This window comes from Mustela erminea, chromosome 9 (genome assembly GCF_009829155.1).
Source record: "Mustela erminea isolate mMusErm1 chromosome 9, mMusErm1.Pri, whole genome shotgun sequence".
Taxonomy (NCBI): domain Eukaryota; kingdom Metazoa; phylum Chordata; class Mammalia; order Carnivora; family Mustelidae; genus Mustela; species Mustela erminea.
The window spans coordinates 18,437,464-18,452,183 of record NC_045622.1 but is presented as its reverse complement, the minus strand read 5'-3'; the positions used below and the strand labels follow the sequence as shown (position 1 = coordinate 18,452,183).

The following is a 14,720-nucleotide window of genomic DNA, read 5'->3' as shown; positions in this document are numbered from 1 at the left end:
TCGCAGCTCAGTGATCCTTGGCAGCCCCTGCCCACCTCCCACTGACAGATGGGTGATTTAAGAATTCTTCTCTGGAGAAATAGAACAGCTTCAGAGAAAAAGCCTACAGACACTGACATTTGGGAAGTCCACAGTGAAGAGGGAAAAAAAAAAAGCCTACAGTGAAATCTGCGGTGCAAAAAAAAATGTGCTCCCTCACAGCCCTTACAAATGGCTATTAGGTATCTCTCTCTCCAACATGAGCCACTTGTGAAAAGTAAGAGGAAGATGAATAGAAACAGACTATGCAATTATGATTAATCTCCACAGAGACATCAGGGAAGAAATGGTAAAATGTTTTGCAAAAGGAACATGTTACTAGCAATAATAGCAGTATCCACTGGACCAAGCATATATGAAAACTAACAATCCCTAATCTGAATTTAAAGCCCGTGGGTATGATGATTTCCCCCCAGTTTATACATGAGACAACCGAGGCACAGGCAAGGTAAGGAAATTATCAAAGATTATACAACTAGAAAGGAGTGTCTCCCAAATCCGTTGAATCTCTCTCATTTTAACAACTACCTTATAATGCTCCCCCGCAAGACAGCCTTTGAAAAAAATGCTTGGAATCACTCAATCAAAAAATATGAGGAAAAAAAAAAAGAAAGAAAAGAAAAAAAAAAAGAAAGAAAAACATGAGAAAAAGATAAGAAAATTAGAGATCAGGGGCACCTAGGTGGCTCAGTGGGTTAAAGCCTCTGCCGTCAGCTCGGGTCATGATCCCAGAGTCCTGGGATCCAGCCGGCACATCGGGTTTTCTGCTAAGCAGGGAGCCTGCTTCCCTCTTTTCTCTCTGCCTGCCTCTCTGTCTACCTGTGATTTCTGTCAAATGGATAAATAAGAAATCTAAAAAAAAAAAAAAAGAGAGAGAGAGAGAGAGAAAGAAAGAAATTAGAGATCAGTCCAGGAGGCCAACATCTGACACACATATATATACAAACAAGAAGAAGAGGAAATGGAAGAAATTATTTTTAAGTAGTATAATAACATTTCCTGACACTGAAATGAAATAGGGGTTCAGACTGACTAGCCAACAATTAAGTGAATAGAAAAAGAGACTTACAAACAAAAGCCCATGGTTTTTGTTAGCAAACTATTACAACTCTGGGAATGAAGATAAGACCCTAAAAACTTCCAGAGAGAAAAGAAGAGGTCACTTTACAAAAGACTGGAATTAAAAAATGGCATCCGATTTCTCACCAGTAACTCTGGAAACTAAGTCTGTCCAACCTAACATTCTATACCCAGCCGAACCAGGAGTCAAGTGCGAGACACAGATTACACATGAACTGTAGGAGGGAAACTGAGGGCCGGGTGTGGGCCAGAGACTTTGTTTGCCCTGATTGCCCTCTTGTTCTGTTTGTTTACCTTGTTTATCTAACATTCTTCAGATAAGTTTTTTAAAGCTCTTTAAGTGATGCTAATAATTAACTGGGTTTGGGAGCCACCCGTCTTAAATTAGAAAGCACTTGGGTGCTGTCTTGCTCTGCCTTAGTCCTCCCCGGCAAGCCCGAGTACACCTGGTGTGGGGGCAGGAAGAAAGGGAGGGAGCTCAACCGGAACCGGTTTGTGTGGCTGATGCAGAGATCATCTGGAAGACAGTCCTCGGGCAGGCCAAAGCCAAAACTCATCATTAGGCCATTTGAATAAACACATGAGTGAATGAATGAATAAATGAGCATGAAGCAGCCATTTGAGTCATCTGGGTGTGGGTGAGTAACAGGAAGAGAGCAAAGTTAGGGGAAATTACTTGGCATTACGAATTCTCCCTTGCAGAGACCTGACACGTTCTCCAGGGATATATCCTGAGTGTAGGAAGCCAAATTGCAATTCTGGATCTATTCTTGCCACCTTAATGTGAGAAGCTGAAGTCTGCTTTGGCTGATTTATCTGCATACCATCATTAAGTACCATACAAATCAAGGTCCACATTTTTAATTGCCATTATCTGTCTCAAGAAGAGAAACCCCGAGATGCTTCCGGCGAAGCATGCACAGGCCTGATTATAATTCTGCTCACGCCCTTGATGTAAGAAGCATATTAAAGCTCCTGCAGTCCTTAAGAGCTTATCTAATACCCTAGTTATTTTTAAGCCCTTTAAAAAGGGTTGGTGTTAAATGAACAATATGATGAGTATGGTGAACTTTCTATTACGAACATGTTAGTAAGAATATATTCCAAGCACTTGACCTGCATGATCACCGGTTGGTAGCATGGGCCTCTTGGAGAAAGACTGTGATAGTCTATAAGGTTGGTTACAAGCACTGTATGGGGAATTACTGTCTTTCACATTCTACCTCCCATAATCTAGAAGACAATTCCTTCCTCCACACAGACACCAAGATCAGGATGACACAGCTTTTATAAAAATTTCCCCATAACATATTCCAGGAAGATGTATTATCAGAGTGATAATGAGGATTATAGTTTACCTTCTTTGTAGAGCACAGGAGGTCTGATGTCAGAGTCTTTGAGTTGAAATTTTGGTTGTATGAATTATTAGCTCTGAAATCTTAGCAAATTATTAGGTTTTACTCTATAAAATGAGGCAAAACCCTACCTTATCAGGCTAAATGATTAAGTGAATGTATACACATTCATTATATATATATACATATATATTCTGCTGTAGCGTACAGTAATTGGCATATAGGGGTTTTTTTAAAAGATTTTTTTTAAAGATTTTTATTTATTTATTTGACAGACAGAGATCACAAGTAGGCAGAGAGGCAGGCAGAGAAAGAGTAGGAAGAAGCAGGCACCCGCTGAGCAGAGAGCCTGATGCGAGGCTCGATCCCAGGTCCCTGGGATCATGACCTGAGCTGAAGGCAGAGGCTTTAATCCACTGAGCCACCCAGGCACCCCAAAGATTGTTTAAGAGAGAGAGAAAGAGCTTGTGCAAGTTGGGGGAGGGACAGAAGGAGAGAATCTTTAAGCAGAATCCCTGCTGAGCTTGGACCCTGACATAGGGCTTGATCCCACAACCCATGAGAACACAATCTGAGCCAAAACCGAGACTTGAACTCTTTCTTGACTGACTGAGCCACCCAGGTGCCCGCCTGTGACTGTCATATAGTAAGCACTCAATAAATGCTAGATATTAATATTATAAAATGTTTTTATAATTTTCAGAGTACTTTCAGATAAACTAATGCTAAACTATAATTCCCACTTATTCTGCATAACAAAACTCAAAATACAGATGGGAAAGAATGGTGAAATCTGAAAAGTGTTATGCAAATAAAAAAGCGATAATATCAAGCTTATTATTACATTTCCATAAAATAGAATGAAAAATTCATGCCATCAACCTACTCTTGAGGGGTATTGTGATTACCAAAAAATTAGTGAATTGTTAAAGCATTTTTAAATCTATATGACAGTGATTATCACTGTGAGTGGAAAAGCAGAGGAAGTTATTGTGTAATTTTTAAAGCTTTTTAAAAATAGGATAGGCAGCCTGAGATTGTCCTTAATGATTCCTCCTTGTAGACCCCTCTCCATGAATGTGGGCTGGAATTATGTGATTGCTTATAACAAATAGAATATGGCAACAGATGTCTCCTCTGAGTTTCCATTTTAGGCACATTCTTGTGCTCCCTCTTGCTTCACTCACCCTGAGGGAAGCCAGTTTTCCTGTGATGATGCATCCCTGTGTAGAGGACCATGTGGTGACTGAGACCTGCTAACAACCACTTTGTAAACTCACAAGTGGATTCTCTGTATCTCAGTTGAGACTTCAGATCAGACCACAGCCCCATTCAACAGTTTAATTCCACCTTCTGAGAGACCCTGTGCCAGAGCTACCCAGCTGAGCTGTGCTTGGACTCCTGACTCATAGAAACTCTGAGATAAGCTATTTGGTGGTTTTGAGCTCCTAAGTTTTTGGAACAGTTTGTTATGCACCAATAGATAATTAGTAAATATATATATATATATATATATATATATATATATATATATATATATACATAAAGTGCACAATCGCAAGTGTACAGCTTGATGAATTTCACAAAATGAACATGTCCAAACGGGCACCCAAATCAAGATATAAAACATAGCCAGCACGTTAGAAGCCTACCCATGTTCCCTTCTACTCATTTTCTCTGCCTCTGAGAGTAACCACTCTCTGGAATTCCAAAAACATAGATTAATTTTTTTTTGTTTTTGTAACTTATATAAATAGAATCATATAGTGTGTACTCTTTTGTGTACCTTCTTTTGATCAGCATTATATTCACGTGTAGTTTTTTTAAAAGCATGCTCAAAAATGCCATTGCTCGGGGCACCTGGGTGGCTCAGTGGGTTGGGCCTCTGCCTTCAGCTCAGGTCATGATCTCAGAGTCCTGGGATGGAGCCCCACATCGGGCTGTCTGCTCCGGAGGGAGCCTGCTTCCTCCTCTCTCTCTGCCTGCCTCCCTGCCTACTTGTGATCTCTCTGTCAAATAAATAAATAAAATCTTTATAAAAAATGTCATTGCTCAGTCATAGTATTTAGTATGTTCCAAATAAGAAGAGTGTGTGTTTATTTATATGCAAAAAATGGGAGCGTAAGTAAAGAAAGATTGAGAAGCATTTCTATATATGACCAAGAGTAGAGAAGCTCTGAGGGAAATCACAAGAATCCTAGCATAACACTAGATCAATGAAATTTCTGTTAAATATATGTACTGGGATGCAGTATGATATGCCATTAAGGATATGGATGTTAGAGTTGAAATGCCTAGATTTGAACCGTGGTACCACTCCTTACTAATTTGGTGATCTTGGGCAAATTAATTTCTTTGTGTCTCAGTGTCTTGTCCGTAGAAAGAGGGTTATAATACTGCTTACTTTACAGGATTGTTGGGAAGATTAAAAATGGAAATCAATATGGGGGCACCCGGTGGCCCAGCAGTCAGTTAAGTGTGCAAGCTTTTTTTGTTTTTTTGGTCAAAGAGTGAGATAGAAAGATAGAAAGAGAGAGCACAAGCAGGGGGAGTGTTGGGCAGAGGGAGAAATAGACTCTCTGCCAAGCAAGGAGCCCGACATGGGAGTCAATCCCAGGGCCCTGGGATCATGATCTGCGCCAAAGGTAGACGTTAACTGACTGAGCCACCCAGGCATCCCAAGCATGCAACTCTTGATCTCAGCTCAGGTCTTGATCTCAGAGTTGTGAGTTCAAGCCCTGGGTTGGGCTCCATGCTAAGTGTGGAGCCTACTTTTAAAAAGGCCAGGGTGGGGGGGGAATGAATATAAATGAAGTACCACAATACTTTGCACATAACAGGCATTCAGAAATTGTTAGCTATTGTCAATAAATGGTTCCATAGAGGAGTTCTAAAATATATTGGATGGCAAATGTGTATTATCTATCATTTTTCTCATATAGGAAGTGATTTCCCTGTGAATAGAAGATACAGCTTCCTTGATTCTTTTTGTTTTGTGAAGTGTAAAAATAAAATGGCCAGGGTGTGCCTGGGTGGCTCAGTCATTATATGTCTGCCTTTGGCAAGACATCAGGTCATGATCCCAGGGTCCCGGGATTGAGCCCCACATCAGGCTCCCTGCTCAGAGGAGAGTCTGCTTTCTCCCTCTGCCTCTGCTCCTCTCCCCTTCTTGTGTGTGTGCTCTCTCTCAAATAAAGAAAACCTTTAAAAAATAAAATAACCATTTAGTTTATCAGCACAATGTGTTTATTCAGGAATAGCAGAGGAATCACAATTTGGGACATGCAAACCATGTCAAACCACAGACATGTCCACAGACCAAGGTGAGGAGTGTTCTTTTATAGAGGAAAGAAGGGAGTTAGGAGGTGCTGTTTGAAAGGAAAGTCCCACACAAGAGCAAGCATTCCAGGTCGCAGCGACTTCCCATTGGCTGAGTTACGGTGATTCTCATTGGCTGGGTTGTTGCTGGGCCAAGAGAAAAACTTCCTTCTTCCTGTTGGGGTAGGTAAAATAAGCTTCGAGGAGTGGTAAGTGTGTAAGCATGTCCACTAGAACTTATCAAATCCATTTTTTTTAAAAAAGATTTTATTTATTTGTTTGTCAGAGAGAAAGAAGTCACAAGCAGGAGGAACAGCAGGCAGAGGGTGAAGCAGGCTCCCCACCGAGCAAGGAACCCAATGTAGTATTCGACCCCAGGACCCTGGGATCATGACCTGAGCAGAAGGCAGATGCTTAACAGACTGAGCCACCCAGGTGTCCCCCCAACTCCATTTTGAATGAAATTTTTACTTTATTCATTTTCGAGGTATTATGGCTTGGCTCTCTCATGCCGTTAACCTACTCTTAGAGATGTTGTGATTAGCAAAAAATTAGGGAATTGTTAAAGCATTTTTAAATCTATATGACAGTTGTAAGTAGAGGAAGTGATGGAGAGAGAAAGAGATCTTCTATTTGAAGGTCAACTTCTCTTTGTTCCTAGTTTTATAGGAAGGTAGATGGGATAGGTAAAGCCTGAACTGGTGCTTTAATTCATCAGTGGGTTTTTATCAGCATGATCTCAGTTCTCCATTGCCATGAATCCCTAAAAACTGACCATTGCACTCTCAGTAGTAAGTCTGTGTCTATTTTTAATTTCCTCACTCTGTTCAAATCTCCCTGCCAAAGGTAATAAAACATTTAGATTTAGAAAGAGACTTAGCATTTGGAATGAGACAGAGGCTATATATAGACATGTCAATGAAATAGGTTAGTGAGGGAACTGGTTCTCAGCGCCTCGGAATCAAAGGCACACATTCTTGTCTGATTTGTGTCTAGACACTGGCATGCTCGTAGGTTCTCTGCACAGGTATGTGTGTGTTTTCCTGCCTACGTGAACATGAACACATGTATGGAAAATGAGCCTGCACATTCCTGAGAACAGAAATCTTCGGGATAACTGGTGTATTTCTGAGTAGCAGGGTGATTAATCCCTCTGGACCACATCAGTATCCTCTCCCTGACAATTATTACTGGAGATATCAGGGTAAAATATTACATAGTCAGCTCCCGGACTGTAGGGCTGTGACACAGCTTGCATCCGTTCATGTTACATTACTGACCATTCTTTGGGAACTTGTCAAGACCCAGGGTCCAAGGTGATGTTCCAATCTGTGAAGTACTAAGGTCTGTCTAGAAACTTGTTTCCTAAGCAGTCAGGCTGCCATTTCTAATCTTTGGAGTTCCACCCCCTCATTTATCACTGCTCAAATTCCAATCTGTTTTTCAAGGCCCAGGTGACATACTTCCTCTTCTAGGAAGCCATCCCTGACCACCTTGGTGATCTTCCTCTTCTGAATTCCCTTAAGGCTCCCTGACCCTCACATTGATCTTGATCGCATGCTGCCTTAAACTGGGCTTGTTGAATGCTATTTGTTTCTCTGTTACTGTGATCTCTTCATAGACAAACGACAATGTCATTGATCTTTGTTTCCAGCAGCTCCTAGTATGGTAGCAGGAATGCCCCTCATACTCATTGAACAAAAGAGCACTCCTAGTTACTCCCCTGTGAGTGCAAACGATTTTGTCACTGTTCCTTTTTGTGGCACCCAGAATCTGAAGTATTGAAGACAGGTGTTTGATTAAAGACATTCTATGGAAGACCATATCCCTGATTATCCTGTGATACAGAAATTGGTATCCCTAAATATCTCATGATATACAATAATACAATATTTGATACTAGCAGAAGTCTAAATATCTTGGAACAGTATTGCTGTGATTTCAGATTCTCGATGATAAAAGAGAATAGGAACCATTTGATATGTTTCAGCAGATGAGTTTTAAATATGAAACTGTTCAAAAGGCAAGACAAGGTCCTTCTATAGGCTTTCCCAAGCTTGAGATTGTGATTGTAGATATAACCGGAACATCCCAGGATTTTGTAATTCTGTCAGTGACTGGCCTAGAATCAAGACTAAATGTCAAGACTGAAAGGACCTGGAAGGTTCTTGTGCTTATTCCTCAGTCCCTCTAAGCCATCTGTGATGGATTTTTGTTCCTTCCCTTTGTCTTTCTTACTGACTGCCTACTAAAACAAGTCTTCACAGCACCTGTCTAATTACTTTGTTTCATAATAAATTCTGCAATTAAGATAAGGTTTTTGGCCACAGAGTAAACATCCATTTCAGTTGGACAAAGTGAAAACAGTGAACTGAAGCTATTAAAATAGTGTATATTTCTGTTGCCTTGGTAAAAAGTTCCTCTCAAGTATGTGTTTTCCTGATTTCTGTTGCCCTTAAAAATTAAATGCGGGTTGTTTGAAATTTAGTATATAATCACAAATGGCAACAAAGTGCTTATCAAGCTTAAATCCAAGGTCATCTATAATTCTTTGTGAATAATAATCCTTACTAATAGAACTGCATTAAAGATGAGGCATGGCTAATCCTCTCTAAGTAAATTCTGCCCCCTTGTGGATTAAAACACCCATAGATAAGAAAGAAGTTCAGTAATAGCTTGGGTCAGTTCCCTTCACTTCTTTTAAAAAACACTTCAACAGGATGCCTGGGTGGCTCAGTGGGTTAAGCCTCTGCCTTTGGCTTGGGTCGTGGTCTTGGGGTCCTGGGATCAAGTCCCACATTAGGTTCTTTGCTCAGCGGAGAGCCTGCATCCCCCTCTCTCTCTGCCTACTTGTGATTTCTCTCTCAGTGTGTCAAATAAATAAATAAAATCTTTTTAAAAGAAAAATAAATAGAATAAAAAATGAAAAAAAAACACTTCAACAATCTTTAAAAACAATGTTAACAATGAAACAGAATGAGATCGTTTATATCAACTGTGTAAGAGCTGATTGATGGTGACAAAACACATTGACAGATAATAGTATACATTTGTGTCTTTTTTTTTTTTTAAGATTTCGTCTATTTACTTGACAGACAGAGATCACAAGTAAGCAGAGAGACAGAGGGAAGCAGGCTCCCCACCGAGCAAAGAGCCCGACATGGGGCTCGACCCCAGAACTCTGGGACCATGACCTGAGCCGAAGGCAGAGGCTTTAACCCACTGAGCCACCAGGTGCCCCAGTATACATTTGTGTCTTATATTTTGCATCCCATTCAATGAGGACAGTGCCTTGAATATTAATATTATCGGTTAATATTTCATACAATATAATAGTTAGAAAGAAATTTAAATATTGATTCATCATCCACATGTAAGGATCGCTTTTACAGCTCCTGACATATCCCATGCCTGAATGACTCCAGTAATGGAAAGTTCACTAACTGTTCCTGCTCATTCTCCTATCAGGCAGGACTGTTAGAAAGACTAACAACAGGGACACCTGGGTGTCTCAGTTGGTTCAGCGTCTGCCTTCAGCTCAGGTCATGATCCCAGGGTTTGGGGATCAAGCCCTGCATTGAGCTCCCTGCTCAGTGGGGAGTCTGCTACTCCTTCTCCGGCTCCCCCTGTCTATGCTCTCCCTCTCTCTGTATCCAATTAATAAATAAAATCTTAAAAAATAAAATCTTTTAAAAATAAATAAATAAAATGTACTAGTCTCTTCTCAATGGCTTCATCTTCTAATTATGTCTTACTTCCCTCAGTTATATAAAAAGTATACATAATGAAAACCAAAAAGTTACCCCTGCCCATCCCTTTGAAAGTCTTACAGGCTCATGAAAATCTTTAATAAATGTAAATGTCTTTTAGAGAACAAAATCTTGAGCTCATCTTAGCCAAATGTAGGCAGCCATCATCTGAGAAAATAAAACGACCCTTCTTGTAGTAGAGAAAAGCAGAGAGAGGGTACTGACATTTTAGCGGGGAAACTCCTATGTACTGGCACTGTGCTGGGTGCCTTAGTCAGTGTTTCCTTCAATTCCCATTTTGCAGATGAGAATGGTAAAGCTCAGGGAGGGTAATTCTCCCAAGCTTAGGCTCTCAAAGGGCCTGTGTTAAGTGCCTGAGTTGTATTAGAAGCCTTCCCTTAGGGAAAGCTGGAGGCTTCCAGGACTAAATCTTACATGAGCACACAGAGAATGTTTGTACCACTGGTACCTCCCAGCGCCTCCCCTGCCACCGTCAAGTGCAGGGCGCATCCTAGACGCCCAGGGGAGACCCTTGAATTGTGTGGATGCACTTACATGTGGATTACTTACAGTACAGTAGTGTACATGTGTACTGTACATGTGTCTTCCCTATGATTTTCTTAATATTTTCTTTTCTCTAGCTGAGTTTATTGTAAGAATACAGTACACAGTGCGCATAGCATACGGAATATGTGTTAATTGCCTGTTTATGTTATTAGTAAAGTTTCCTGTCCACAGTAGGCTCCTAGTCAAGTTTTGGAGTCAAAAGTTATATGTGGATTTTGGACTGCGGGGGGCGCCAGTGCCCAGCCCCTGCATTGTTCGAGGATCGGCTGTATTTCCCTATTTGCAGTTCTGTTTAACATTTCAATTCTCTGGGCTGTAGTTTCCTCCTAAGTTAAATTCTGATGATCTCTTACAGTCTTTCTTAATAAAGATGAACTCTTCAATGCCTGGGAGCCTTGAGCTAGCTCTTCCCACTCACCCACCAGGCAGTGGAGATATGTGCTTATCCACTGCCAAACCCGAGAATTCTTTTTTTTTTTTAAGATTTTATTTATTCAGGGGCGCCTGGGTAGCTCAGTGGGTTAAACCTCTGCCTTCAGCTCAGGTCATGAACTCAGGGTCCTGGAATTGGGCCCCCCATCGGGCTCTCTGCTCAGGAGGGAGCCTGCTTCCCCCCTCTCTCTGCCTGCCTCTCTGCCTACTTGTGATCTCTGTCTGTCAAATAAATAAATAAAATCTTTTTAAAAAAAGATTTTATTTATTCATTTGTTAGAGAGAGAGAGAGGGAGAGCACAGAAGGGGGAGCGGCGGGCAGAGGGAGAAGCAGGGTCCCCACTGGGCGAGGAGTCAAATGTGGGCTCAATCCCTGAACTCTGGATTCCTGACCTGAGCCAAAGGCAGACTCAACCAAATGAGCCGCCCAGGCTTCCCCAGGCCGGAGAATTCCATACAGAGCCCAACCCCTGTCTGCTTAGGCTACAGAACACAGGTGTGTGTGTGTCGGGGGGAATGCACAAAAGAAAAAATTTGAGAAATTCACAGGGATCCCAGTGAGCCCCCCCGCCCCGAAGTCTGGGCCGCTGAAGTTCAGGGAAGACTAGAGATGCATGCCCTCTGATCTTGAGTTTCCCTGCCGTGGTAGAGTCATTTGTATTCCCTGGGCAGCCCCCTCCCTGCAGGGCTGTATTTAGTTCTGGCTGTGGTATAAATAGAACTCCGCACACTGGCAAAGCACGCCACCCCGCACCGCGTTCCTTTCCTTTTGGGACATCAACCAAACCTGAGCCTTTGATTCCCTCTAGTGGCTCAAATCGGCAACTTTCATAGCTGTTTCTTCGCATTTATTTATTTATTTATTTATTTATTTATTTAAGGTATAGTGCCTACTATATGCACTAAATTGGTCCTTGGTTCTCCAGCTTCGCCAGGGGCATGGGATGTTGGTCTCATTTGATCATTGTATCCAGGGCCAAGTGAGCAGGGGTAGAAGCCAGAGCTCCTTCTTCCACATTTAGCTTAGTGTGATGCAAACTGGCTAATCTCCTTGCCGTTCTATAGCTGCTTAATGGGGCCTAAGGGGGGATAGGTTTTATATGGGTTATGCCTTAAAGGAGCTGTAGGACTTCAGGGCAACTCCTTTACCTCTGGGCCTCAGTCTGCTCCCAGGTGAGATGAGTCCATGGGTTGAATTCAAGTCAATCCAACAATTGTTTATTGAGCACCTGCAGAGTGAGGGGTCCTGAGCTGAGCGCTTTGGGAAGGTTGTGGTCAGTTGGTACCTGATCTCAAGGAGCTTGCAGGCTAATGGGAGAACCACATGTCCAGGAAGCCACCTAACACATAGGCCAAACATGGCTGTTGCAGTAGGAGCTTTGCAGTGAGACACATCTGGGCTTGAGCCCCTGATCTGTCCTTTCCTAGCTGCGTGATCTTGAACAAATTGCTAAACTCTTCTTCATGCTTCATCTGTAGATTTGGATAATCACCCTTTCTTCATCGGGTTGAGTCATTGGTGTACAACCAAACCACATAACTACTCCCTAACTGGCCACTCCCCTTGCAGTTTCAAGTTTTAAGCAGAAATAGCAGAAACCTTATTAGGAATGTCAGTAAAACCCTATGAGGGGCTTATCCTGTTGGTTCTGAAGGCCGTTTCTTAGGCCCCATAGATTTCTGTGGTCTCCTTTCTCTGCCCTGGAGCTTGGGAATCCACCTGCTGCTTCTGCTGGCGGGGCGGGCGGGTGCCTCTGAGGGCCCAACCCTGCCATATCAACCCAGTCTGCCTACTGTGTAGAGGGAACTACGGTTTCCCCTGCTTCCTTCTTTCTCCTTTCAGGCCCTTTTCCTTCCCACAGATTGATTGCTAATATCTTAGGAAATGAACAGGGAATAGGAAAGGTAGCTTGGGATGCCTGGGTGGCTCAGTTGGTTGAGCACCTGCCTTCGGCTCAGGTCATGATCCCGGGGTCCTGGGATCGAGTCCCACATCAGGCTCCTTGCTCGGCAGGAGCCTGCTTCTCCCTCTGCCTTTGCCTGCCTCTTTGTCTGCCTGTGCTCGCTCTCTCTCCCTCTGTCTCTGACAAATAAATAAATAAAATAAAATAAAATAAAATAAAAAGAAAGGTAGCTAATGTGCTTCTATAAGCCTCGATTCTTGATCTTTAGTGCTCCCAAGAGGCAGAATGAGTGCTCCCCAGGAGAGGGGCCTTCACCAGAAACCCTGGCACCTGGGGCTGTCCCAGCTTGGAGGTGGTATGATTCTGTTACCTTGTGAACCTCGCATAGGAGCATTGTGAATGGGTTTCACGCTGAGCTCCTTTGTTGTGTGCAAGGAGGCAAAGGAGGCTCTTCGGCCTTCATGCCCGACACGTGATACCTAGCATCCCAGTGACGTTCTCTAACACTGTGGATTTAAGAGTCCACAGGGTCTGAAATGAACAGGAAGGAGAGAAGGTGAGCAAACTTAGAGCCTAGAGTTGCTGGCGGGACACTATTCCTGGAACAGGATGAAAATTAGGGGTAAAGAAAGCCAAAAGTGGAACAGAAATCCTGTTGGCCAAGGGGATACTGGATGCATGGAGGGACAGGATCCCAATGTGGCAACTTGGGATTTCACTTTGGACAGGAAGGGTTCCTTTGTATTTTGAAGCCATGTGGGATGAGACTATAGAGACTGGAAGATAGAACTTGGAGGGGCAGAGAATGAGGTCTCTAATGGAAGCAGGAACTGCCTATAAGATTCCACTCATGGGGTGCCTGGGTGCTCCGTGGGTGAAGCCTCTGCCTTCAGCTTAGGTCATGATCTCAGGGTCCTGGGATCAAGCCCTGCATCGGGGGTCTCTGCTCAGCAGGGAGCCTGCTTCCCACTCTCTCTCTGCCTGCCTCTCTGCCTACTTGTGATCTCTCTCTGTGTCGAATAAATAAATAAAATCTTTAAAAAAATAAAAAATAAAAAAAAGATTCCACTCGTTTTCTGAGGCCTGCTGCACTTACCTGTCGGCCTGTGGGGGTAGCCTGTCTCTAACGGTGGCTCAAGGGGCCCAGTGATATCTGGAGCCTGTTCTGGGAAGGTTGCCAACCCCTGGGAAGGTTCTACCCTTTTGCAAGCCTCTGCTGGTAAAGGAGAGAAAGTTCAAAAAACAAAGTTGTTGACCTGAGTGATTTATTTCATCATTCATAAAAACCAAGAAGGTAGGAAAGAGGACGAGTACGGATCACTAAGAGTATAATGCAGGGGAATCCAGAAGCTAATGATGAATTCAGTTAAAGGAGGAGCCAGTGGGAGATTGCGGGACTTCTGGTACCTCTAGTCCGGGATTCTTCCCACACCTTGATTTGGCCCTTGCCCACAGGAACACCCCGTAATTATTAGTTGTAATATTTGCTTCCCACACATTGCTATGCATTTCTGCATGACTCATTGGACGCTCTCCTCTTCCAGTTTCCTCCTATGTTGGAACCTTGGGGACTCACACTGAGATCAAGCGAGTGGCAGAAGAGAAGGTCACTTTGCCCTGTCACCATCAGCTGGGGCTTCCAGAAAAAGACACCCTGGATATCGAATGGCTGCTCACCGACAATGAAGGGAACCAAAAAGTGGTAAGGGTACAGTTGGCCAGAGGGCCCCCCATCCCCGTCCCCGTCCCCACTCATCCTCCCACAGCTGTCTTTCCTCAGTCCTCCGGTTTTCTGTTGGAGGAAAGGGTTAGAATAGCTCTTTCATCTGGCTTATCGTTGGAAGACTCTAGAGATAAAAATTATCAACAAGGAAAGGTACTTGGGTCTTAAAGATAAGAAGTTCTGGGTTCTTGAGGCAAGCAAGCAAGCCACCTATCATTTGCCCAGGGAAGGAATCTCCGCTGTCAGTGTCTTTTCCTAAGAAGGGAGCTAAGATGCATTAGCTGGGTTCCCTAGTCTAGTGGCCAGACCCCAGATCTATACTAGGAAGCCTGCTCCCCTTTCTCCTCTGAAACCATTATCACCTGCCTATGTTGAAGTTCTGCACAAAGTCATGACTTTCAAGCTCTGAGATTATGTAATGTAACAAACAACATACAATGCAGGGCATGACTGAAAATGTTTAACACATATGCGATCGGTCAGCAAAAGAATTGATACTGGTTCTGGAGTTGGATAATGAAGGGGCTGGCCCTGGGTCTTGTGTGCTCAGGAT

The 14,720-nt window shown here is 43.1% G+C and overlaps 1 protein-coding gene across 1 annotated transcript in view; it reads left to right on the top strand.

The window, feature by feature from the left end:
- CLMP (CXADR like membrane protein) overlaps window positions 1-14,720 on the top strand; it is a 99,653-nt gene that overhangs the window by 60,147 nt on the left and 24,786 nt on the right. The window contains exon 2 of the mRNA XM_032356458.1: window positions 13,989-14,146. Within this exon, the coding sequence (XP_032212349.1) occupies window positions 13,989-14,146 (158 nt within the window). The remainder of the gene's footprint in view (window positions 1-13,988; window positions 14,147-14,720) is intronic.